This window comes from Petaurus breviceps, unplaced genomic scaffold (assembly GCF_028583685.1).
Source record: "Petaurus breviceps papuanus isolate PSGF00001 unplaced genomic scaffold, PetGlider_PUasm1.0 90639, whole genome shotgun sequence".
In the NCBI taxonomy this organism is placed as follows: Eukaryota; Metazoa; Chordata; class Mammalia; order Diprotodontia; family Petauridae; genus Petaurus; species Petaurus breviceps.
In genome coordinates, this window is record NW_027187296.1 from 8,498,675 (window position 1) to 8,522,359 (window position 23,685).

The window sequence follows — 23,685 nt, forward strand, 5'->3', positions numbered from 1 at the left end:
AAGCTGCTGAGGAGCTGCTGGGTCTGAGGGCCAGCTGAAGCTGCTGAGGAGCTGCTCAGTCTGAGGGCCAGCCGGGGCTGCCAGAGGAAGCACGAGTGTGTTGTTGGTCCTTTGTCTGTTTGTGGCTTTGTTGGACCTTGACTTCCCGTGAACAGAGACTGTGAAGGATTTAAGGTGGACTGGATGCTGTGAGCTTCAGTGTGGAACAAGAAGTGCATAGAGAGCTGGACAAGGACCTGGGAGCTCTCTGCCTTTGAACCCAGGTGACAGTTTGTTGAATCCAGGTAAGATGTGGGACCATGGAAGGGGATCCAAGGAATCTGAGGGCCTACCTCAGGTCAAGAAGAGAAGACCTCTCTGTGAATACTGAGTAGTGACTGACCCTGATGTGAGGTTTTGCTTTGGGACTCACTTTGAGAAGGGTTGTCTGATTTGACCAGATGAGACTCTGGGCTGCCTTTGAGCAAAATTGAAAACTAAATGTTGGTGTTTCCCTCTCTGGTAACCAATTAGGTATGGATGTAATGGTCAGACAGCTGGAAGTCCTGTCTTCTGAATTATGTTATTTTCTGTTGAGTAGTGACTGAATTGTAATTTATTTGTGATCGTACTTTGTGATTGAATTAAGACTGTGATTGACTAAATGAATGTACTATCCAGGGGTGGAGTACTTTGACATTTATATATTGTGTCCCTTAAGGAGGCAAGGATGATTGAATGATTGAGTTACTAAGTGATTGATTGACTAAAGGATTTGTAGTTTGTTCAAAATTATGAGACTACTGTGGTGAAAACTTAGGTGGCCATTTTGTTATAAGTTGCTGTGAATGCTGTATTTTGATTTTCTGTGATAATTTGTAATAATGTGAATGTGTACTTCGATTTTCTGTGAATGTTTTGCTCTGATTTGTTATTGAATAAATAGGGTGTTGACTGTAATCAAAACCTTGAAAGCTATTCACAACAGTCATCCTCTAGAAAGCTGTGTGTTCTTGGCTTTATAGATGGGGAATTGGTCCAAATATCCTAGGTATCAATTTAGAACTACGCTAAAAAGTTAGAAATCATTCATGTCTAACAGAAAGTATTTTGCCCAATTATATTAATGAAACGATAATTTAGAGGTAATACAGGAATATTTCAAAAAATTCAAAATGGCCAGATTAACCAAAAAAGTAAATTATTCCTTTTTTTGAAACTCATGATTTTAAAAAAGTTTTATTTATTCATTTGCTTTTAGTTTTCATCATTTGCTTCTGTAAGATTTCACTTTCTAAATTTCTTGCCGTCCCTCATCTCCCCCTTCCTGAAGACATCATGCAATCGGGTAAAAGCTCTACATGAACAATCGTATTAAACATATTTCCACATTTGTCATGTTGTAAAGAAGAATTAGAAGCAAAGAGAAAAGCCATGAGAAACAAGAAACAAAAAAGAAGAGAGAAAATAATATGCTTTGATCTGCATTCAGAGTCCATATTTCTTTCTCTGAATGAGCATAGCATTTTCCATCATGATTCTTTTTAGAATTGTCTTAGATCCTTGTATTGCTGGGAAAGGATGGAAAAGGAATTTCAAAAACTCACTGAAAAGAATAACTCCTTCAAAATTAGATTGGAACAATTGGAAGCTAATGACTTGATGAGAAACCAAGACATTATAAAACAGATCCAAACAAATGAAAAAATAGAAAGCAATATGAAATATCTCACTGGAGAAACCACTGACCTGGAAAATAGATCCAGGAGAGAGAATTTAAAAATTATTGGATTGCCTGAAAGCCATGATCAAAGAAAAGAGCCTAGACACCATCTTTCAAGAAATTATCAAGCATCATTGCCCTGATATTGTAGAACCAGAGGGAAAAATAGATATTGAAATAATTCATCAAGCAGCTCTTGAAGAAGATCCCAAAAAGTAAATCTCTATGAATATTATAGCCAAATTCCAGAGTTCCCAGGTCAAGGAGGAAATACTGCAAGCAGTAAGGAAGAAACAATTTGAGTATTGTGGAAACACAATCAGGATAACACAAGACCTAGCAGCTTCTACATTAAGGGATTGAAGGGCTTGAAATATGATACTCCAGAGGTCAAAGGAGCTAGGACTAAAACCAAGAATCACCTACCCGGGAAAACTGAGTATAATGCTATAGGGAAAAATATAGTTATTCAATGAAATAAAGGACTTTCAAGAATTCTTGATGAAAAACCTTAGCTGAACAAAAAATTTGACCTTCAAATCCAAGAAGCAAAAGAAGCATGAGAAGGTGAACAGGAAAAAGAAATCATAAGGAACTTATCAAAGTTGAACTTATTATATTCCTACATGGAAAAATGATTATTATAACTCACAAGACTTTTCTCAGTGTAAGGATAGTTGAAGGGAATATATATTTATACATATCCCCTTCCATCTTGGGTCTTTTGTAGTTGTCTTCAAACCTTGTATTGCTCAGAGGAGCCCAGTCTGTCAAAGTTAGTCGTCACACATATGATGTGTCTGTAATTGTGTACAAAGTTCTCTTGGTTCTGCTCTCCTCACTCAACAGCAGTTTATATAAGTCTCTCCAGGTTATTATGAAGTCTGTCTGCTCCTCATTTCTTAGAGCACAATAATATTCCATTACATCCATATGCCACAACTTGCTTAGCTATTCCCCAATTGATGTGCATCTCTTTGTTTCCAATTCTTTATCACTACAAAAAGAGTTGCTATAAATATTTTTGCACATATGGGTCCTCCTCCCACTGTATGATCTCTTTGGAATATAGCCCTATAAGTGGTGTTGCTTTGAGCCAAAAGATATACAAAGTTTTATAGCCCTTTGGGCATAGTTCCAGATTGCTCTCCGGAATGGTTGGATCAGTTCACAACTCCACCAACAATGCATTAGTGTTCCAATTTTCACACATTCTCTCCAGCATTTATCGATTTCCTGTTTTGTCATCTTAGCCAACATGAGTTGGTGAGATGTGGTACATTAGAGCTTTTTTGATATTCATTTCTCTTATCTATAATGATTTAGAGGATTTCTTTCATATGCTTATAGATATTTTTAATTACTTTTCTTTCCTTTTTTGGAGGGGGGAAGGCAAGGCAGTTGGGGTTAAATGACTTGCCCAAGGTCACATGGCTAGTAGTGTCTGAGTATGGATTTGAATCAGGTCCTCGACTTCAGGGCCCATACTGTATTCACTGGGCCACCTAGCTGCTCCTCAAATATCTTTAATTTCTTCCTCTGAAAACTGCCTTTTCATATCCTTTGACCATTTACCAATAGGGGAATGACCTGTATTCTTATAGATTTCACTAAATGATTCATTTAACCTGTGGCTTATGTTTCTTCCAGGCTGGAAGACTTCAAGTTAACTTTCTCGTGTTGTCAGCGTCTCTTCTCTGTTCCCAGTTTGAAAAGCCTGAACTTTCATGGCAGTTTCTTTGAAGATGATGGGAAGACGTTGCCATGTGAGACCTTGGGAGAAAAGAACTGTCAGCTAGAGACACTGAGGTGAGTCCATATAACTGTCATCGCTATGGAGCCTCCTGAGCATCAGGGCCATAAAGTTAAAATAATCAGGAATAACAGCACAGATTTGGGGAGTGTCAATGAAGGGGGCCTGATGGAGATCAGGGGAGGGCTTTACCCACAGGGTAAAGGTTTTACCCTCTGGGGAATTTTGCACAATAGACCCTTCTCTTCACCAGGCTTTTGATGCCAGTTTATTCAGGGGAGTGCTCCCTTGCCTCTGATATCTCCTTGAAAATTCTCTGAATTGTCCTTGAGCTGTCTTCCTGAATTGATAAAAGTTGCCCCTTATGTTGTCTTCCCTGTGCTAGAGGAGCTTTATTCTGGTGTGAAAAGGATGAATTGTACTGTTGGGAAAAAATAGGGGAAAATAACCTCTATTTCAGTGCATAAATGCTAATGAAAAGGTCTCTTTTTGTGGAGAAGGGTCTCCTTTATACTCCTTCACTCCAGCTTCCCACCATTACAATCTGCACTATGAGTAGTGACTCAGCCTGCTATCTCCACATACTTGTGGTAGGTTTGGGACACTGCCCCCAAGGAGAGAAGAAGCACAGCTGTCTTCCCCATTGTTACTGTGGCTGTGGTCTTACTTGAAGAGTTGGTGGAGGTGGGGGTGGTGCTGAGTCATCATGGCACTGGCTCCAACCTGTGAAAAGGCAGGGATGGCAAGGTTAGGGAAGAGTTAGTAAGCTCCTCTGGCTACAACAGAGAGAGGGAGTGAACCAGGGTAAAATAGAGAAGGACTATCCCCTCCACCATCCTGGATACTATCCCTCTCTCACTACTTTATTGGTTTCTATGTCACTAAGTTGGCTTCTATTGAGTCAATTGTACACACACACACACACACACACACACACACACACACACACACTCCACATCTTTATATACAAACTGTTTTCTTGTCAAGCAGTCCTGTACTTACGCAGGTGTTTGTTTTTATTTTTTAATCCTGATTAATAATACATTGTAGAGTTTTGTTTGAAATCCAAGAGAAGCTTCCTGGTCTCTTGCTTGAAGGACACACCTTCTCTCCATTTTGCGTATTGAAAAATTTGTCCCTTTCCAGATCTGTGGCAATTTTCCCATTCTTCTCTGTGATATCTAAATTTATCATAAATAATAAACTCCACTCATTATTTTGCTATTTTGTGGGTTTCCTCACCAGGGAGTTTCCTATTTAAGTGAAACCAAAGGTCCTACTCTTATGTCTGCCCTTAATACAGATGTAGGGACATATGGGGAGCTGAATTAGCTTTCTTTTCATAATTTTCTTGGATTACTCTTATTTTTTTCTAATTTTTCCTTGGTCTCTGATTTGATTTTAAAGTCCTTATTAAGGTCTTCTGAGAATTCTTTTTGTTTTTAGCTCCACTGCCTTCTAAATATGAAGCCGCGTGTTCTCTATCCCCACAGTAGGTAGCTATGGTTGGCTTGTTTCTACTTTGCTTACTCATTTTCTTTTTGGTTTTATTTTCTTTTGTTCTATTTTTAGCAGGTCGTTACTGATATTCAGATTTTAGTCCCCAGGTGTGGGGAATGATGCCCCAGTCCTCAGGTCCTTCTTACTGTTATTTCCTGAGCTCCATCCAGGGGGCCAGTCTTGGGCACTCCTCTTTAGGGTACTCCACTTCCCAAGCCAGGAATGCTCCCTACCTTCCCTCCCCCACAAATGCTCTTGCTTACTTTGGTCCCTCTGGTGGCTGCAAACTCTAGCTTTCCTCTCTGTGCTAGAACTGAAACCAGGGTCTCTGCTCTCCTGCAAGTGCCCATGGGTAGCAAGGTCTCTGCCCGTCTGCTACTGCACTCAGGAGGTGTGTGCTAGCTTCTTCCCCCCTGCAGGAGCAGTAAGAACCCACAGTCACAGCAAGGAACTGCAGCTGTAGCTCAGGACCATGTCAGGCCAGCACAGCTGTGCTTGGCTTCATCCCTCAATAGTGGAAGGTCCTTCAATCTGCTCCTGCTCAGCCTCTAATCTCCACACTGTCTGTGAGGTGAAAGTAGCTGAGGCTGAGGCTTCCCCCCTCCCCAGCTGCCCCCAGGGCTTGTTGTTTGTTGATTGAGTGGAGTAGGCCTGGAGGTGTTTGCTCCTCACTCAGACCAAACCTACTCTCCCAGAGGGGGAGTCTTTCCTGGACTCTTCTCTCATTCCCTCAGGAGAACAGCTTCACCCTGACTTTTGGTTCTTTCTGTGTACTTCCTTCTCTTTCCTTCACTGCAGTTAAAGAATGCTTGAATGTCCTTTGTTTCTGTCTTTGATGTATAACTAGCAGTGGCACTCTGGGTAGAGATATTTTAGTCATTTCTTAGTATGATTTCAAACTGGCTTTCCATCACAGTCATACGAATTCCCTCAGTAAATAACTAGTGATCTTATCTTTCCACAGTTCTCTAACCTTGGTTTTTCCTGTCTTTTGTCATTTTTGCTAATTGGTCTCAGAGTTGTTTTATGCTACATTTCTCTTATTAGTGGTAATTTGTAGCAGTCTTTCACTTGGTTATTAGAGCTTTGCAGTCTCTTTTTGAGAGGTGTTTGTTCATCATCTTTGACCACTTATTCACTGAGTAAAGACTCAAATCACATAATTCTTTCTGTTCCTTATATATATCTAGGATATTAATCCCATATCAAAGATTTACTGCCAAAAAAACCAAACCAAAACAAAACATTTTCCCAGTGTCTCCCTTTCTTATCATACTATGGATTCAATTCATGGGAAAAACCTTTCCTTTAATGTGTATGAACAATTCTGTGTTTTGTTGCGGCCACTATCAATGAACATCCTCCTATATTTATAATCGTCTAAGTTTGTGATCTGATTCTCTTCTTCTTTTTCTTGCTTTTGTTTTCCTTGTTATTGGTATTGCTCTTTTTCTTCGTTTTCACATTTTACCTTCAGGTCATAAGTACATTTTGAGCTAATCTTAGTGTATGTTGTAAATATTGGTCTAAAACTAATTAATTGCTGTCAAAATGCTTTCCAGTTTTTCCAGAAATTATTTTTTCAGGTTGGGATTCTTCCATGTATAATTTATGTTCTCATTTCTCTTGGAGACTAATTAATGAATTTAGTTCTGTCTGATTCTTTCTCATTTAATCTGCTCTATTGTTGTGCTTTTCTATTTTTTTAAACTAGTACTAAATAGTTTTGATGACTTTTGCCTTACAGTATAATTTGAGGTTTAAAAATGCTGTTCTCTGGAATGCTGTTTTTTTTTTAAAGAAACTAAATTCATTCCACAGAAGAGAATATGACAAAGAATGGAGAACATAAAGTGGATGTGTTTTAAGCATTACCCAGAGAAAGGTAGGAGGTGAATTATTCACAAAAAATGTAATTGACCACTTTCCCTCCAATTACATTTTCTCCTACAGTCTGGCATATTGTCATCTTACCTATACATGTTCCCAGAATTTCTGCTCTGTTATCAGTAGCACTAAGAGCCTGAAAAACCTGGATCTGAGTGGAATTCCCTTGGAGGATGAAGGAATAAAACTTCTGTGTAAGGCCTTGGGAAACCCAAACTGCAAATTAGAGACACTGAGGTGAGTTCCCACATGTTCCTTTGTTTGGCATTCTGTTTGGCATCAGGGACAGGAGTCCATTAGGGAAAGCGAGCATCACAAACCAGGGAATGGAGAGAAAAACAGTCTGCCTAATCCAGGTTCAGGATGTGCTCTAAGGAGGGACGTGATAGGGAAAGATTGGTTTGCTAAGGGAATACTGCCTTTCTCTGTAAGAGCCAATTTTCACATATATGTGCCTGGCTCCTAAATCTGTGTTTTCATTCCTAATCTGGATATTCCATCGAGCATATCAGACTCAACACACCTGAACTACCCTGGTTTTGTTTTCAACAAATCCCACACCTCTTCCTCCCTTCCCTATTTCTACTGAGGATCCCATCCTTCTAGTCACTCAGGTTTGCAGCTTCACTGTTATCTTTGATTCCTCACTTTCTCATCCCATACATAAAATCAGTTGCCATTTTTTGTAATGTCTTTTTCCAACAAAATCTCCTTTGTCTATTTCTTATCTCTATGAAAGAAAGATGGAGCTCTGCTTGCTACCTGACTAGTTGAGTCTCCAGTGGGATGCACCTACTGACAGAAGGCTATGGAGGAGTGAGATTGGTGACTTTGCACATCCCTCCCTCATTTAAATCCAGTTCACTTGGCATGGCCAAGTGGCATCACCTCCCAGATGTCATCTTCCTCTTTGAGAAACAAGGACCAGCAATAGCCTATATGAGCGGTAGTTGACCCAAGGAAGTTGCTTTTGTGTCAAGGAAGATCATAACAGATCCTCAGAAGAAGATCATAAAGTCAAAGCTCCTCCACCAGGGGTGGGGAAACTGCAGCTTTCAGGCTATATGTGGTTCCTGGAGTGCAGCCTTTAGACTGAATCCAAGTTTTACAGAACACATCCTTTCTCCAAAATTGACTCTTACTATCTTTTCTCAGTTTTGTTAATTGGCCTCAGAGATTTTTTATTGTGCAATTGTCTTCTTAGTAGTAATTTGTGGCAGGCTTTCACATGGTTATTAGAGGTTTGCAGTTTCTCTTTGGAGACTTGTTTGTTCATCTCCTTTGATTACTTATTCATGGAGCGATGATTTAAATCACATAATTTTCTCTGTTACCTGTATACATCTTGGATATTAATCTCATAGCAGAGATTTGCTGTGCAAAAATGCAAACCAGATCAGAACATTTCCCTAGTGTCTCCTTTTCTTATCATACGATGAATTCCTTTCATGGGAAAAACCTTTCAATTAGATTTAATAAATAAGAGCTTTGTTGTCTTTTCTTGTTGCCATCATCTAAGAATTCTTCTGCATTCAGTTTTCTAAGTCTGTGATCTGATTCTCTCCCTTCTCCTCCTTCCCCTTCTTGAATTTCTCCTCCTCCTCCTCCGCCTTCTCCATGTCCTCCTACAAGTCCTCCTTCTTATCCTTCTTCTTGTTCTTCTTTTCCTATCTCTTGTTCTTCTTTTTAACATTATGACCTATAGGCCACATGTACATTTTGAGCTAATTATAGTATAGCTTGTAAATATTGATGTGAAACTAAATAATTTTCACTAAAACACTTTCCAGTTTTTCCAGAATATTTTTTTCATGTACAGAATTCTTCCAAGAGTAATTTACGTTCTCATGTCTGTTGAAGACTACTTATTGAATTTAGTTGTTTCTGATTCTTTCTTATTTAATCTGCTCTATTGTTATATTTTTCTATTTTTTTAACTAGTACTAAATAGTTTTGACGACTTTTGACTTATAGAGCAATTTAAGGTGTCAAAATGCTATTCTCTGAAAGAGCCTGTTTTTAAAGAAACTAGATTCATTCCACTGAAGAGGAGATGACAAAGGATGGTGATTATAAAGCAGATGGGTTTTAGCATTGCCCAGAGGAAGGCAGGAGGTGGATTATTCACAAAACATGCAGTGGACCACTTTCCCCCTGATTTATCTTTTCTCTTACAGGCTGTCATCTTGTTGTCTTACCTCTACATGTTACCAGAATTTGTGTTCTGTTATGAGTAGCAATAAGAGCCTGAAAAACCTGGATCTGAGTAGAAATGACTTGGAGGAGGGAGGAATAAAACTTCTGTGTAAGGCCCTGGGAAACCCAAACTGCAAGTTAGAGACACTGAGGTGAGTTTCCTCATTATCTCTTGGTTGATGTTCTGTTTGACGTCAGGGACAGGAGTCCATTAGGGGGAGAGAGCAGCACAGACAAAGGAATGGAGAGTGGAAACTGCCTAATCCAGGCTCAGGCTTCACAGTCTTATACCATTCTCCCTCTCACTGTGTCCTAAGGAGGAACATGACAGGGAAAGATTGGTTTGCTAAAGGAACACTTTCTTTCTCACTAAGAGCCAATTTTCACATATATGACCAGGGTTCCTAAATCTTTATTTTCATTCCTAATCTTTTGATATTCATGGAACATGTCAGACTCAACATGTTTGAACTGAACTGGTTTTGTTTTCAACAAATCCCACATCTTTTCCTTCCTTCCCTATTTCTGCTGAGGATCCCATCCTTCTGGTCACTCAGGTTTGCAGCTTCACTGTTCTCCGTGATTCCTCACTTTCTCACCCCATATATAAAATCAGTTGCCATATTTTGTAATTTTTTCATCGAACAAAATCTCCTTTATCTATTTTTTATCTCTATTCATGAAAGAAAGAAAGAGAGAGCTGTATTCCCCAGCTGACTAGTTGTTTCTCTCGTGGGAACCACCTAGTCACAGCTCCAGTGGGAACCACCTAGTCACGGCTGGCTCTGGAGGAGAAAGTGAGATTGGTGACTTTGCACATCCCTCCCTCCCTTACATCCAGTTCACTTGCATGTCATGGTATCACCTCCTTGCTGTCATGGTCCTCTTTAAGAACCAAGGACTAATAGCAACCTCTGTGAGTAATGGTTAACCAAAGAAAGTTGCTTTGGTGACAGGATCAAAACATACACTCAGAAGAAGATCCCAAAGTCAGAGCTCCTCCACCAGGGGTGGGGACCTTGCAACTTTCAGGCCACATGCAGGTTTTTGGTCCTTAAGTGAAAACTTTTGACTGAATCCAAGTTTTACAGAATAAATCCTTTCCCAAAGTGACTTTTCCTATCTTTTGTGCTTTTTGCTAGTTGGCCTCAGAGCTGTTTTATTCTGCTTTTCTTTTTTTAGTAGTCATTTGTAGCTGTCTTTCATGTGATTATTAGAGGTTTGCAGTTTCATGTTTGAGACCTTTTTGCTTATTTCCTCTGAGCATTTATTCATGGAGCAATGACTTAAATCCCTTGATTCTGTCTGTTCTCTCTCTCTCTTCACATATGTAAATCAGTGACTATATATTTATATCTTGGATATCAATCCCGCATCAGAGATTTACTCTCAGAAAACCTCAAATAAAACATTTTCCCAATGTCTCTCTTTCTTATCACATTATTAATTCTATTCATGGTGGGGCAGCTAGGTGGTGATGTGAATAGAGCATGGGCCCTGGAATCAGGAGGACCTGGGTTCCAATCTGGCCTCAGACACTTAACACAAAAACTAGCCCTGTGACTTTGGGCAAGTCACTTAACCCCAATTGCCTTCCAAACAGCAAAAAAAAAAAAATTCCATTCATGGGAAAAACCTTTCAATTGCATGGAAAGAATATGAGCTATTTTGTGTTTTGTTGTTGCCACTATCTAAGAATTCTCCAATATTCATAGTGTCTAAGTGTGTGATCTGATTCTCTCCTTTTTTTTGCTCTTGTTCTTATACTTGTTAAAGGTTTCTTAAAACTTTTGATTACATTTTTAAACATTTTTTAAATTTTTGTGAAAGACTGACCATATTTCCCTCTATCCTATCCCTCCCACCACTTGTTCTATTCTCTACTTTGACCCTGTCCCTTTACAAAAGTGTGTGCTTCTAACTTCCCTCCTCCCCATCCGCCTTCCCCTCCATCATTCCCCCTCTCATCCCCTTCCCCCTACTCTCCTGTAGGGTGAGATACCCTATTTAGTGTGTATGTCATCCCCTCTCTAAGTCAAATTCAATGAGAGTAAGGTTGACCCATTCCCTTTTGCCTTCATGTTCTTCCCCTCCATTGTAACAGTTTTCCCTTGCCTCTTCTATATGAGATAATTTACCCCATTCTTTCTCTCCCCATCTCCTCTCATTATATTCCTCTCTCACCTCTCTATTTCACCTTTTAAGTATAATCCCTTCCCATTTAATTGGTCCTGTGCTTTCTGTCTATGTATACCTGTACATATATATACACACACTCACATATGTGTTCATATAGCTTCTACCCTCATATATAGACATGTATGTATGCATACATGCATATACACACACACATTTATATTCCCTTCAACAGTTCTCATACTGATACAAGTTTCATAAGTTACAATTATCACTTTTCCATGTAGGAATGTAAATAGTTCAACTTTGATAAGTTCCTTATGATTTCTTTTCCCTGTTTACCTTCTCATCTTCTCTTGCTTCTTGTATCTGAATGTCAAATTTTCTATTCAACTCTGTTTTTTTCATCAAGAATGCTCTATTTCACTGGATGCCCATATTTTCCCCTGAAACATGATACTCAGTTTTCCTGGTTAGGTTATTCTCGGTTGCAATCCCAGCTCCTTTGACCTCTGGAATATCATATTCCAAGCCCTTCAATCCCTCAGTGTAGAAGCTGCCAGATTCTGTGTTTATCCTGGTTGTGTTTCCACAATATTCAAGTTGTTTCTTCTTGGCTGCTTGTAATATTTTCTCCTTGATCTGGGAATTCCAGAACCTGGCTATAATATTCCTAGGAATTTTCTTTTTGGGATCATTTTCAAGAGGTGAATGGTGGATTCTTTCAACCTCTATTTTGCCCTCTGGTTCTAAAACATCAGGGCAATTTTCCTTGAGAATTTCTTGACGCATGATTTCTAGGTTCTTTTTTTGATCATGGCTTTCAGGTAGTCCAATAATTTTTAAATGATCTCTCCTGGATCTTTTTTCCAGGTCAGTGGTTTTTCCAATGAGATATTTCACATTGTCTTCTATTGTTCCACTCTTTTGGATCTGTTTAATAGTATCTTGATTTCTCATAAAGTCACTAGCTTCCATTTGCTCCAATCTAATTCTGAAGGAATGATTCTCTTCAGTCAGCTTTTGAGATTCTTTTTCCATCTGGCAAATTTGGCTTTTTAAGGCATTCATCTCCTCATTGGCTTTGTGAGCCTCTTTTGCCATTTGAGTTATTCTGTTTTTTAAGGTGTTATTTTCTTCATTAAGGTTGTTGACTCTCTTTTCATGATTTTCTTGCATCATTCTCATTTCTCTTCCCAGTTTTCCCCCCACTTCTCTTATTTGGTTTTCAAAATCCTTCTTAAGCTCCTCTATGGCCTGTTAAAAGTTCATATTTTTATTGGAAGCTTCTGGTGCAGGAGTTCTGACTTTGTTGTCTTCCTCCTGTTCCATGCTTTGATCCTTTTTCTCCCCAAAATAGGACTCTAAATTTGGATTTCTGTACTTGCTTTGTTTCCTTTTCTTGCTCATTTTTCCACTCAATTACTTGACTTTTGAGCTTTTTGCCAAAGTAGAACTCTGCTTCCAGAGAGGAGAGCTTTGTCCCAAATTGCTGGGGTTTTTGCAGCTGCCAGAGGTATTAATTGGGTGCCCTCTCAGTAGCCTCCACTGGCTCTGGCACCTGGTCACAATATCCCAGGATCTCCACTCTAGACAGTGATCCAGAACCAAGCAGGTTTAAGCAAGAGCCATTACCCCTCAGAATGGTCGCTTGGTTCCCCTACATTCTGCAGGCCAAGAGTTTTGATGCAGCCACATGGTGGCCACTCTGCCTCAGTCTCTTCCCCCTCTGGGGCAGAGGCTGGACCACACTCCCGGACACCTTATTCCCAAAGTCCACACTGACCTCTCACTTTGTCTTTGGCATTTACGGGTTGATAATTCTGGAAACAGTCACAGGTGCTGGTGATCCACTCTCCCCAAGTCCCTCTAGATGTGGCTGATTGGGGTCTCCCTAAGGCTAAAACTGCAGCCTCCCGCAGGGCTAGGCTCTGCTTCCAGCATGCTACAACAGACCCTTCCTGTTTGCTTGCTGTGCTACCTTCAGTGGGAGGTTTCTTTCTCTCTGTCACTTTGTGGGTTCTGTAGCCATAAAGTTTGTTTAGATATTTTTTATAGATATTTGAGGTGGTTATGGGGGAAGCACATGGAGTTTTCCTGCTTCTATGCCTCCATCTAAGCTCTGCCCCACTTTTGATTACATTTAATAGATATGAACTGCTGTGTATTTTGTTGTTACCACTAACAGTTCTCCCATATTCATAGTTGTCTAAGTTCCTTGACCTGATTCTCCTCTTCTTCTCCTACTTCTCCTACCCCTTCTCCTACCCTCTTCCTGCACCTTTCTTTCCCCTTCTCCCCCCTCCTCCTCCCTCCTCCCTCTTTTCTGCCTTCTCCTCCTCCTCTTCCCCCTACTCTTTCCCTTTGTCCCTCTCCTCCTCTGCTCTTCCTGCTTCACCTCCCCCTCCTCCTCCTTCTCCTTCTCCTTCCCCTCCCCCTTCTCCTCTCCGCCCCCCACCCAATTCCTTGGTGAACACAGCCTCCTCTGGGATCCCCACCTCCTCTTCCTCCTGTTAGTTTTTTGTTTCTTTCTCTTGTTCTTCTCCTTCTTTTTAGTGTCATGAACTTCAGGTCACATGTCCATTTTTATCTAATTATTGTATAGGATGTAAATGTTTGTCTAAAACTAATTAATTTCCACTAAAACACTTTCTAGTTTTTCCAGAAATTTTTTTTTCACTTAGGGAGCTCTTCCATGTGTAATTTATGTTCTCATGTCTGTTGAAGACAACTTATTGAATTTAGTTGTTTCTGATTCTTTCTTATTTAATCTGCCCTATTGTTATACTTTTCTATTTTTTTTTAAACTAGTACTGAATAGTTTTGAAGACTTTGACTTATAGTATAATTTGAGGTCTCAAAATGTTATTCTCTGGAAGAGACTGACCATTAAAAAAAAATCAATTGGAGTTAAGTAATTTGCCCAAACTTACAAGGCCAGTTATTTTGTGTGGGTGTTAAGTATCTGAAGCCGGAACCGATCCTGGGTCCTCCTAACTCGGGGGCTGGCGCTCTTACTCACTGTGCCACCTAACTGCCCCAAAATCCTATTGTTTTTTTTTTTTTGCCTTTTTGGAGGGCAATTGGAGTTAAGTAACTTGTCCAAGGTTACATGGCTAGTTGTTTTGTGTGGGTGTGGGTAGGTGTTAAATGTCTGAGGTCAGAACCGAACTCGGGTCCTCCTGACTCTGGGGCTAGTGCTTTACTCACTGTGCCACCTAGTCATCCCCGAGACTGACAATTTTTAAAGAAACTAGATTCATTCCACTGAAGAGGAGATGACAAAGGATGGTGATTATAAAGCAGATGGGTGTTAGCATTGCCCAGAGGAAGGCAGGAGGTAGATTATTCACAAAACATGCAGTGGACCACTTTCCCCCTGATTATCTTTTCTCTTACAGGCTGTCATCTTGTTGTCTTACCTCTACATGTTGCCAGAATTTGTGTTCTGTTATGAGTAGCAATAAGAGCCTGAAGAACCTGGATCTGAGCGGAAATGACTTGGGGGAGGAAGTAAATGTTCTGTGTAAGGCCTTGAGAAACCCAGACTGCAAGTTAGAGACACTGAGGTGAGTTTCCACATGTTCCCTTGGTTGATGTTCTGTTTGGCATCAGGGACAGCAATCCATTAGGGAGAAAGAGAAGCACAAACCAGAGAGTGAAAACTGTCTAATCCAGGTTCAGGCTTCATAGTCTTACACTCTTCTCCCTCTCACTGTGCCCTAAGGAGGAACATAACAGGGAAAATTGGTTTTCTAAAGGAATACTTTCTCATTAAGAGCCAATTTTCACATATATGTCCATGGCTTCTAAATCTGTGTTTTCATTTCTAATCTCTGGATATTCATGGAGCATGTCAGACTCAACATGTTTGAAGTGACCTGGTTTTGTTTTCAACAAATCCCATACCTCTTCCTCCCTTCCCTATTTCTGCTGAGGATCCCATCCTTCTAATCACTCAGGTTTGCAGCTTCACTGTTCTCCTTGATTCCTCACTTTCTCACCCCATATATAAAATCAGTTGCCATATTTTGTAATTTTTTCATCCAACAAATTCTCCTTCACCTACTTCCTACCTCTATTCATGAAAGAAAGAAAGAGAACAAACCCAGGACCTGTATGATCATAACTACAAAACACTTTTCACACAAATAAAGTCAGATCTAACTAATTGGAAAAATATCAATTGCTCATGGCTGGGTCGAGCTAATATAATAAAAGTGACAATTTTACCTAAATTAAATTATATATTTAGTGCCATACCAATTAATTTACCAAAAAACTACTTTATAGAGCTAGAAAAAATAGTAACAAAATTCATTTGGAAGAATAAATGGTCCAGAATATCAAGGGAATTAATGAAAAGAAATGCTAAGGAAGGTGGACTAGCTTTACCAGATTTCAATCTGTACTATAAAGCAGCAGTCATCAAAACTACTTGGTACTGGCTGAATAATAGAGGAGTGGATCAATGGAATAGATTAGGCACACGAGATTCAGAAGTCAATGACTATAGTAATGTATTGTTGATAAACCTCCAGACCCTGGTTTTTGGGATAAGAACTCACTATTTGACAAAAACTGCTGGGAAAACTGGAATATAGCATGGCAGAAACTGGGCATAGACCATTATCTAACACCATATACCAAAATCAAGTCTAAATGGGTTCATGATCTAGGTATAAAGGTTGATACTATAAGCAGTCTCCTAAAACAAGGAATAGTTTACCTATCAGACTTGTGGAGAGGGAAAGACTTTATGACTAAACAAGAATTAGAGAACATTATAAAATGTAAAATGGATAATTTTGACTACATGAAATTGAAAAGTTTCTGTACAAACAAAGCCAATGTAACCAAGATTAAGAGGGAGGTGGGAAATTAGGAAAGAATCTTTACAACCTATGTCTCTGACAAAGGACTCATTTCTAAAATATACAGAGAATTGAGTCAAATTTATAAGAGTACAAGTCATTCCCCAATTGATAGATGGTCAAAGGATATGAACAGGCAGTTTTCAGAGAAAGAAATTAAAGCTATCTATAAGCACATGAAGAAATGCTCTAATTCACTATTGATTAGAGAAATGCAAATCAAAACAATTCTGAGGTACCACATCTCACCAGTCAGATTGGCTAAGATGACAGAACAGGAAAATGACAAATGCTGGAGAGGATGTGTGCAAACTGGAACACTAATGCATTGTTGGTGGAATTGTGAACTGATCCAGCCTTTCTGGAGAGCAATCTGGAATTATGCCCAAAGGGCTACAAATACTTTCATACCCTTTGATCCAGCAATACCACTCCTAGGGTTATATCCCAAAGAGATCATAGAAATGGGAGAAAGACCCATATGTACAAAAATGTTTATAGCAGCTCTTTTTGTTGTGGCAAAGAATTGGAAATTAAGGGGGTGTCCATCAATTGGGGAATGGCTGAACAAGTTGTGGTATATGCATGTTATGGAATATTATTGCGCTATAAGAAATGGGGAGCAGGCGGTCTTCATATTTACCTGGAGAGGCTTAAAAGAACTGATGCTGAGTGAGAAGAGTAGAGCCAGGAGAAATTTGTACACAATTACAGACACAACATATGTGTGATGACCAACTTTGATAGACTGGACTCTTCTCAGCAATGCAGTGATATAAGTCAATCCCAAAAGACGCATGATGGAGAGAAAAATGTGCATCCAGAGAAAGAACTAGAAAGAACTAAGTTTATATCCAGGTGGAAGCAAAATACCTGATCTTTTTCCTTCTCTTATTTGGTTTTATGTCCTCTTTACCATTTTTCATTCCAGCTGGTACAATCCGTCCTTATAACCTGACCAATGTATAATGTGAAAGTATTTACAGATCCAATACTTGACCATAAGCCGCCATGGGGGGGAGGGAGGGAAGGGAGGGGAGGGAGGGGGACAAAATGTGAAATTCAAGGAATTATGGAATTGAATCCTGTAAACTAAAAGGAAACAAACAAATTAATAAAGAAAAAAAAAGAAAAAAACTAATTTAAAAAAAAAAGAAAGAAAGAAAGAAAGAGAGAGCTGTATTCCCTAGCTGACTAGTTGTTTCTCCAGTGGGAACCACCTAGTCACAGCTCCAGTGGGAACTCCAGTAGTCACAGCTGGCTCTGGAGGGGAAAGTGAGATTGGTGACTTTGTACATCCCTCCCTCCCTTACATCCAGTTTACTTGCATGTCATGGTATCACCTCCCTCATGTCATGGTTCTCTTTGAGAACCAAGGACCAATAGCAACCTCTGTGAGTAATGGTTAACCAAAGAAAGTTGCTTTGGTGACAGGATCAAAACATACACTCAGAAGAAGATCCCAAAGTTAGAGCTCCTCCACCAGGGGTGGGGACCTTGCAACTTTCAGGCCATATGTAGGTTTTTTGGTTCTTAATTGCAGCCTTTTGACTAAATCCAAGTTTTACAGTATAAATCCTTTTCCCAAAGTGACTTTTCCTATCTTTGGTGCTTTTTGCTAGTTGGCCTTAGAGCTCTTTTTTTCTGCATTTCTTTTATTAGTAGTCATTTGTAGCTGTCTTTCAAATGGTTATTAGAGGTTTACTGTTTCTCATTTGAGACGTGTTTGTTCATCTCTTTTGACCATTTATTCATGGAGCAATAACTTAAATATCTTAATTCTGTCTGTTCTCTCTCTTTATATACATATATATATATATATATGTGTGTGTGTGTGTGTGTGTGTGTGTATGCATATATGTATATATCTTGGATATCAATCCCATATCAGAGATTTGCTCTCAGAAAACCTGAAACAAAATATTTTCACAATATCTCCCTTCCTTACCACATCATTTATATCATTCATGGGAAAAACCTTTCAATTTCATGGAATGAACATGAGCTATTTTGTGTTTTGTTGTTGCCCCTATCTAAGAATTCTCCAGTATTCATAGTTGTCTAAGAGTGTGATCTGATTCTCTGCTTCTTCTTTTTTTTTTGTTCTTGTTCTTATAGTTGTTAAAGATTTCTTTAAACTTTTGATTACATTTAATAGACATGAACTATTGTGTATTTTGTTATCACTAACAATTCTCCCATATTCATAGTGATCTAAGTTTCTTGACCTGCTTCTCCTCCTACCCCTCCTCTTAATCCATTCTGCACTGTTCTTGCCCCTTTTGCCCCCCCTCCTCCATCCTCCTCCTCTTCCCCCTACTTTTCCCCCTCCTTCCCCTCTACCTGTACTCTTCCTGCTCCTCCTCCCCCTCTTCTTCCCTCTCTTCCCCCCACCTCCTGAGCACTTCCTTGGCCTCCATAGCCTCCTCTGTGATCTCCTGCCCCACCTCCTCCTCAACCTCCTCCTCTTCCAGTTCGTTTTTTGTTTCTTTCTCTTTTTCTTCTTTTTAGAGTCATGACCTTCAGGCCACATGAACATTTTGAGCTGACCATAATATATGCCATAAATGTTTGTCGGAAACTAATTAATTACGGACAAAATGCTTTCCAGTTTTTCCAGAAAATTTTTTACATGTAGGGAGTTTCATGAGGAATTTATGTTCTCGTCTCTGTTGAAGACAACTTATTGAATTTTGTTGTTTCTGATTTAATCTGCTGTGTTATACTTTTCTATTTTTTTAACTAGTACAAAATAGTTTTTATGCCTTTTGACTTAAAGTATAATTTGAGGTCTCAAAATGCTGTTCTCTACAAGAGCCTGACTGTTTTTAAAGAAACTACATTCATTCTATTGAAGAGAAGATGACAAAGAATGGTGATCTTAAAGCAGAGGGGTTTTTAGTCTTGCCCAGGGAATGGCAGGAGGTGAATTATTCACAAAAAATGCAATTGACCATTTACCCTCTGATGGTGTTTTCTCCTACAGTCTGAAATATTGTCGTATTTCCTCTACATGTTCCCAGAATATATTCTGTTATCTCAGTAGCAAAAAGTGCTTGAAAATGCTGGATTTGAGCAAAAATTCCTTGGAGGAGTATGGAATAAAACTTCTGTGTAAGGCCTTGGAAAACCCAAACTGCATATTAGAGACATTGAGGTGAGTTCCCACATGATCCCTTGGTTGATGTTCTGTTTGGTGTCAGGGAAAGGAGTCCATTAGGGGGAGAGAGCAGCACAAACCAGAGAATGGAGACTGAAAAATTGTGTGCCTAATCCCAGTTCAGGTTTCATAGTCTGATATACTCACTGTGCCCTAAAGAGGAACATGACAGGGAAAGATTGGTTGCTAAAGGATTAATACCTTTCTCTCTAAGAGCCAATTTTTATGTATATTTGCCTGGCTCTTAAATCTGTATTTTCATTCCTAAACTCTGGATATCCTCTCAGCATGTCAGACTCAGCACATCTGAACTGAACTGGTTTTATTTTCAACAAAACCCACATCTCTTCCTCCCTTCCCTATTTCTACTGAGGATCCCATCCTTCTGGTCACTCAGGTTTGCAACTTCATTGTTATTCTTGATTCTGCTCTTTCTCACCCCATATATAAAATCAGTTGCTATATTTTGTAATTTCTTCTTCCAAAAAAATCTCCCTTGTCTATTTCTTATCTCTATGCAAGAAAGAAAGATGGAGCTGTGTTCCCTGCTTGGCTAGTTGGGTCCCCAGTGGAACCCACTTACTGACAGAAGGCTCTGGAGGAGAAAGTGAGATTGGTGACTTTCCACATCCCTTCCTCACTTAAATCTAGTTTACTTGAATGTCATGGGATCACCTCCCTGATGTCATGGACCTCTTTGAGAACCAAGGACCAAAAATAACCTCTGTGAGTAGTAGTTGACCCAAGAAAGTTGCTTTGGTGACAAGGAAGATCAAAACATACCCTCAAAAGGACATCACAGCATCAAACCTCCTTCAAACCTGCAGCTTTCAGGCCACATGTAGCCTTCTAAGGTCTTATGTGCCATCTTTTGACTGAATACAAGTTTTACAGAACAAACCCTTTCTCCAAACGTGATTTTTCCTATTTTTTTTTCATGTTTCCTATAGGCATCAGAATTGTATTATTCTACATTTCTCTTATTAGTAGTAATTTGTAGCAGTCTTTCTTATGGTTATGAGAGGTTTGCAGTTTCTCTTTTGAGACCAGTTTTTTCTTCCCCTTTGACATCTTATTCATGGAGCAATGACTTAAATCACATAATTCTGTCTGACTACTTTACATATCTTGGATATTAATCCCATATCAGAACTTTGCTGCCAAAAACCCAAAGCAAAACTATACATTTTCCCGATGTCTCCCTTTCTTGTCATTCTGTGAATTCTATTCATGGGAAAAACCTTTCAATTACATTTAATGGACATGAACTATTTTGTGTTTTGTTGTTGCCACTGTCTCAGAATCCTCCCATATTTATAGTTGTCTAAGTTTGTGATTTATTCTCTTCTTTTTTTTCTTCCTTTTGTTTTTCTTCTTGTTATGGTTCATGTTCTTCTTTTTTACATTGTGGCCTTTAAGTCATATGTACATTTTGACTTAGTTATAGGATATGTTGTGAAACTTGGTCAAAAACTAATTTCTTCCATAATGCTTTCCAGCAATATTTTTTTTCATGTAGGGGGTTCTTACATGAGTAATTTATGTTTCTTGTCTATTCGAGTCTAGTTATTGAATTTAATTGTTTCTGGTTCTTTCTTATTTAATCTGCTATGTATGCTTTTTTCTTTTTTAAACTAGTACTAAATAGTTTTGATGACTCCTCCCTTATAGTATAATTTGAGATCTAAAAGGGCTATTTTGTAGAAGAGAATATTCTTGAATGATCAAGGGATCATTCCCCTGAAATGAGATGACAGAGTATGAGGATGATAAAGTGTATGTGTTTTTACCATTGCCCAGAGAAAGAGAGGAAATGAATTGAATTGAATCTTGTCAAAAAACCCTTCATTTCCGCTGAACTTCCCTATTTCTGTTGAAGATCCCATCCTTCTATTCACTCAGGTTTGCAAGTTCACTGTTATCCTTGATTCCTCACTTTCTCGCCCCTTACATATAATCAGCTGGGAAATTATAGAATTTCTTCTTCCAACAGGATCTCCTTTATCTGTTTCTTATCTCTTTGCATACAACTACCATTTCAGACTCATCACCTTTCACTTTCACCATTGCAATTGCTACTAACCCAGGTTTCCATACTTGAAGTCATTTTCCTCCCTTATCTACCCTTCCCATAATTTCCCAGGTTATTTCCTTAAGCACCAGTGCGACCATGCCATTCCCTAAGTCAGTAACCCCTAGTTGCTCTCTGTTACCTCCAGGAGCAAATATGAAATCCTCTGTTTGCTATTTATAACTCTTTACAGCCTGTCCTCCACTTACCCCTCCACCCTTACTTTCTTCACACCTTCTGTGGTCCAGACAGAGAGGCCTTACTCCTGCTCACATAGTGCATCCATTTCCACTCTCTGTTCCTTTGTGCTGGCTGGCCTTTATGCTTGGAATGATTTCCCTTCTTACCTCTTCCTCATAAAGATCCATTGTCCCTTAAGACTCACATTAAGCACCACCCTCACCAAGAATCCTTTCCTGATCTGTTCAGCTATTACTGTCCTCCTCACAAAAATTTACTTATATCTATTTTGTCTCTACCTGTCTTTTTACACATTATCTCTCCTCATAGATTGCAAACTCCTTGAAAACAGGGACTATCCCACTTGAATCTTTGTATCTCCAGTATCTAATGCTCTGCCTGGTACATAGTAGGGACTTAGCAACTCTGTTTACTCTATGACAGCAAGACATTCTAATAGGAGGAAGCTAAGCAACATTGTGAGAGAATCACAAAATTTTTTGAGGCAAGAATAGATGGATTTTTAAGTTTAACCCATAGCCGGCCAGCTGAACTTTGAACTAAGTTCAGAGACTTAAGCAGTTACAGGAAAAAAGCAGAGTAAAATCAGTTACTTTTAAATAGGATCAATCAGAACATGATGCAGGATTCACTTAAATCTCACCTGTGGCTCCAGGAAGCAGCAGCTGGGCTAAACCAGGCTGAGGATAACTGAGTGATCTCAAAGCCTTTGGTGAGTTAGGGGGTGTCTCCACCTACTATATGAAGACTTCTGCTGGAATGGGTAGATGAGAACAATTTGTTCTAATGGTCACCAAAGTGGATGAAGCGGATGCTGTGGAGAGCTTAGAGCTGGGTCAGACTCTGATGTCTGGTGTCTCTGATGACACCAAGGTAATTCCTGAACCTTGAGCCATCACCAGTAGTCTTGATTCTGTCCTGCCACAAACTCATTGTTGACTGACTTTGTAATCATCACTTCCTCATCAAGATTTGCACGAACTACATCTTTAACAGTACATTTTATAATTTTTTCCAAGGATTGAAGTCAAACTCACTGTCATAAAATGTCCAGACCTCGATATCTTTCCTTTTCTGAAAATGCAGACATTTGCCCTTCTTCAACCTTGTAGGACCTCTCTTATTTTACCTGGTCTTCCACATATCACCAACAAATCCTCAGCAATCACACCTTTTTTCTTAATTATTTTTAAGTTTCAGGTAACAGTTTTTTTCCCTCCCAGTGGCTTCTCCTCTGTGGAGAAAAAAATCCCTCAAGGCATAGCTATATAGTCTGGCAAAATAATTTCCATATTAATTATATCTAAAAATATATGTTTCAGCATTTTAAGTTAATCATCTTTGCAAGAGGATGGGTGGTCCATCTTATCATCATTATATTGGACTCTTTTATCATTGTGTTGATCAGCATTCTAATGTCTTCCACAGTTTTTTCTCTATAATATTACTATTTTATAGATCTTGTTTGTCTCATTTCCCTCTCCATAAGTTCATATAGGTCTTCCCAGTTTACTCTGAAACCATACACTTCTTCTCATCTTATGGAATGAGATTCCACTATATTCATATAACAACTTGTTTTGTCATTCCTCTACAGAACACGCTTTTAGTTTCCAATTTTCGGCTAAAACAAAGATTTGCTGTAAATATCGTTATACATACAACTTCTTTTCTTCTTTCTTTCATTTATTTGATGTATATATATATATATATATATATATAGTAGTGGCGTAGTTAGGCTGAAGGGTATAATGCAGTTTGGTAATGTTCTTAGTATTGCAGGAAATTAAATTCCTTTCTAGACTATTCAGACCAATTCACAGCTCCACTAACAATGTATCACTCTGTTTTTCCATAAGCTCTCCAGTACTCCTCATTCATCTCTTTTGTTTTCTGTGCCTTTCTGAAGGTTGTGAAATAGAATTTCAAGTTGCTTTAATTTACATTTCTCTAATTATTTTTGATTTATGGAACTTCTTTCTTATGGATACTGATGGCTTGTAGTTCTTTCCTTAAAAATTGCCTGTTCGTATGCCCAGAGGGCTATAAAACTGCCCATATCCTTTCATCCAGCAATACCTCTCCTAAGTCCATATACCAAAGAAATCCAGAGACAGAAAGAGTGACAGACAGGAGAGAGAGAGAGAGAGGGAGAGATAGATAGAGAGAGAGAGAGAGAGAGAGAGAGAGAGAGAGAGAGAGAGA

General features: G+C 39.1%; 1 protein-coding gene across 2 annotated transcripts in view; it reads left to right on the forward strand.

Moving 5' to 3' along the window:
• Nucleotides 1-23,685, forward strand: part of LOC138143472 (NACHT, LRR and PYD domains-containing protein 12-like) — a 52,396-nt gene that overhangs the window by 24,403 nt on the left and 4,308 nt on the right. Inside the window, exons 6-10 of one of the 2 annotated variants that reach the window (XM_069064745.1) lie at nt 3,353-3,511; nt 6,909-7,079; nt 9,020-9,190; nt 14,576-14,743; nt 19,035-19,205. In XM_069064745.1, coding sequence (XP_068920846.1) covers nt 3,353-3,511; nt 6,909-7,079; nt 9,020-9,190; nt 14,576-14,743; nt 19,035-19,205 — 840 coding nt within the window. The remainder of the gene's footprint in view (nt 1-3,352; nt 3,512-6,908; nt 7,080-9,019; nt 9,191-14,575; nt 14,744-19,034; nt 19,206-23,685) is intronic. The other variant, XM_069064746.1, reaches the window with a different exon arrangement.